General features: G+C 42.9%; 1 protein-coding gene across 1 annotated transcript; it reads right to left on the reverse strand.

The window, feature by feature from the left end:
* Nucleotides 1–220: 220 nt before the first annotated feature.
* LOC130453580 (endogenous retrovirus group K member 6 Env polyprotein-like) lies at nucleotides 221–1972 on the reverse strand. Its single transcript, XM_056816431.1, has one exon. The coding sequence runs from the start codon at nucleotides 1970–1972 to the stop codon at nucleotides 221–223; it is 1752 nt and encodes a 583-aa protein (XP_056672409.1).
* Nucleotides 1973–2995: the final 1023 nt, after the last annotated feature.

The raw sequence follows: 2995 nt of genomic DNA on the forward strand, positions 1-2995 counted from the left end.
AATACTGATCTCTGTAAGATTTCTTAGAAATACTGATCTGTATAAGATTCCTCTCCCTTTTCTTTTTGATTGTGTGGTGGGAGAGATCCCTTTAAAGAAAAAAAAAAACATCCTCTCTGAACAATTCAGGAGGGACAGACATGTGACATAGCAAACATGCCTTCATCTTCTCAGTATATAGCAAAGATTGGAATGTAAAATATCATGATACTCTGGTCTTTCATGGAACGGTCGTGTTCAATTCAACATTTTCAGGCACCAATTGCCTAGTGTGATAAGACCGTGCCAATTCTGGCAGTATGCCTTGAATGTAGGCTCTGTTTTTACAGCTTCTGCTGCAAAGTATAATCAAACCCATAGCCAATAATATGAATAAAATGATAGTACCAATGCTGGTTAAGTTAGCTCTACCAAACCAATTTTGGGGATCTAGGGAAGATAAAGTTGCTTCCCAATTTGCAGCTATGTTTGCAGCTTCATTCTCATATACAATTTGGTCTATTTTGTTGATCTGCTGTTGCAATTTAATAATGTCCAAAGTGCTGTTATGGCTTCCCCAAGCACCCTTGATGTGCTGAACGACCAGTTGCCATTCATATGACACATTATCATATGGCAACGGAGTAATACAATAACCCGTTTGATTGTAATGACAGGGATAAGTAATCCTTGTGTGTAAAGCTTCAACCTCTTTACCTAACCAAAACACAGCATCTTTTAAACTGTCCAGCTCATCTCTGTAAGCTAAGTCAATACTCTGCTGAGTGTGCCATAATTTGGAAGAGTTAGACACCACTTCCTGTATGAACTCATGGTTCTGGATAGAGGAAGTTAATGCCAATGTTGCCGTGGTTAGTGATGTGATCATGGCAATTACTGAGACTACGGCTCCTATAATCTCCAAGACCATTCTCTTGGACCTATGTATAACCATGTTAAATGCCTTTTGAACAATGTGCACAGTAGGCGCAGATGCCCACGTCTCTGTCAAGTCGACAGGTACCCACATTAAAGGTGGATGATACATGATAGCAACATATGAATCTTGGTTTTTAGGACTAAGGCATTGATGTAGTCGACATTTTGTGCAGTTGATCTCATATAGACCTTGGTCATTTTTAAAAATTCGAAGGTTGTTACCTACTAGCATTACATAAGGAGCAAAAACACATGCTGTGACATTGATGTGACTGTCATACTCAAGATCAAGTCCTGAGTTTGTCACCTTGACCTTAAACGTGTATATTGGCTGCGTGGCAGCCGCTATCTTCCGCTGAGTGTTCTGTATGGGACCTGCTTCAATAGCAAGTCTAGAACCAGCCATGTCCACTTCTAGTAAGTCCTCAATTTTCTGAAAATTCTGACATGGCATGTGCCATTTCTCATAGTCAGTGTATTTGCCTAATCGCGTCAGTTGTTCAGAGCGACCACAACGTAACCTGGGTGCCCAATTGTAGATGTTAAAGTCTGTGGTTGCCGGCATCTTAACCTTTCTGGGAACTCGGACAGAGCAATCTGTCCATGGCAACTCCTTTTGTACCGTACCTATCTGATTTGGACATAGGTACTTGTTAGCAGGGTGTTTAGGTTGGAACGTCTTACGTGCTAACTCATCTCCCATTCCTATCACACCCATGCCAACCCCTACATAACTGTTGTCAGTGGCATTTTTGACAATCCACGCTTGATGTCTGCGTGGTACACAGAAAGAATTACCAATAAACGAATTTCTAAAAGACATACAAAATGGAGGATACACAGTAGATCCTGAATAATTGTACAGAGCTCCTTCAGACTCTAGAGGAACACGTTTGGCTAGAATAGGGTGTGGTAGCCAGTCCGTGTTGTTAACATATACCAGAGGGGGCTTGTCCCTCCAAGTTAACATTCTCAAAATAGGAGGTTTGGGCACGATGGACCAGTAGACTTCAGCATGACAGATGTTCAGCAAAGTCAAAATAGTGAATGCCATCAGAGTAAATGTAATGTCAGTGTTCAGAGTGTGTGCATTCACCAGTGTTGCCTTCGATCCCGGTGCCCTGCGCTTGACCATCAGGTAGCTGACTGGAGACAGCAGCGATGCTCGTCTGCTTCTCGTCCTGGTCTCGGGCAGCCGGTGCGGTGCTAGACTGGTGAGCCTGTTCCTCTGCTCCCCTTGCATCTGGAAGTGGTCCCTTCCATGGTTTGAGATGCTTACTGGGAGTCCAGATCTCTCCATCATCTGTGGAAACACAAGCATATCCTCGACCCATCGTTATTAGTCTGTTCGGACCTCTGTAATCTTTGTCTCCTGGCAATCTCCAAAAAACCCAGGGCTGCTGCGCCGTGTCCATTGTATCATGACACTCAAAATGCGTCTGCATAGGTGTAGCATTCAGCCCTTCTGGGATGGAGAAATGATTGAGAGTTAAAAGTACCATCCTTAACAATTTGTTAGGAATAATAGGTTTGGGTTTAGAGATGTCACCTTCATAAATTGTCAGGTACTCTCCTTTTTGTTTTTGTATCTGGTTCTTGAGAGTCCTGTTAGCTCTCTCCACTATTGCTTGACCAGTGGAGTTACCTGGAATTCCAGTTTTGTGGTTTATATTCCACAGTTTGCAAAATTCTGCAAACCTTTTGCTGGTGTATGCAGTACCATTGTCAGTTTTTATCTGACTTGGAATGCCCAAATGCGTAAATGCTTCCAGCAAGTGTGCAATGACATGAGAAACTTTTTCTCCCGTTTGTGCCGTGGCCCATATGACCCTTGAGTATGTGTCAATTGTCACATGCACATACTTCCACCTTCCAAAAGGAGCATATTGAGTCACATCCATCTGCCAAAGCTGGTTAGCTTTGAGTCCTCGGGGATTAGCTCCTGGGGGAAGAGGTGTAGAGGAGAACTGGGCACACGAGCTGCATTGCTGGATTATCTCCTGTGCCTGTCTTTTAGTAATGTCAAATTGGCATTTGAGAGATTTCGCATTTTGGTGCAATAAAGAATGTGATCTAA

The sequence above is a fragment of the Monodelphis domestica genome, chromosome 1 (assembly GCF_027887165.1).
Source record: "Monodelphis domestica isolate mMonDom1 chromosome 1, mMonDom1.pri, whole genome shotgun sequence".
NCBI classification, from domain to species: domain Eukaryota; kingdom Metazoa; phylum Chordata; class Mammalia; order Didelphimorphia; family Didelphidae; genus Monodelphis; species Monodelphis domestica.

Excerpts from the sequence above, each read along its gene's own strand:
- LOC130453580 (XM_056816431.1), bottom strand. The coding sequence starts at position 1,972 with ATGGCATTCACTATTTTGACTTTGCTGAACATCTGTCATGCTGAAGTC.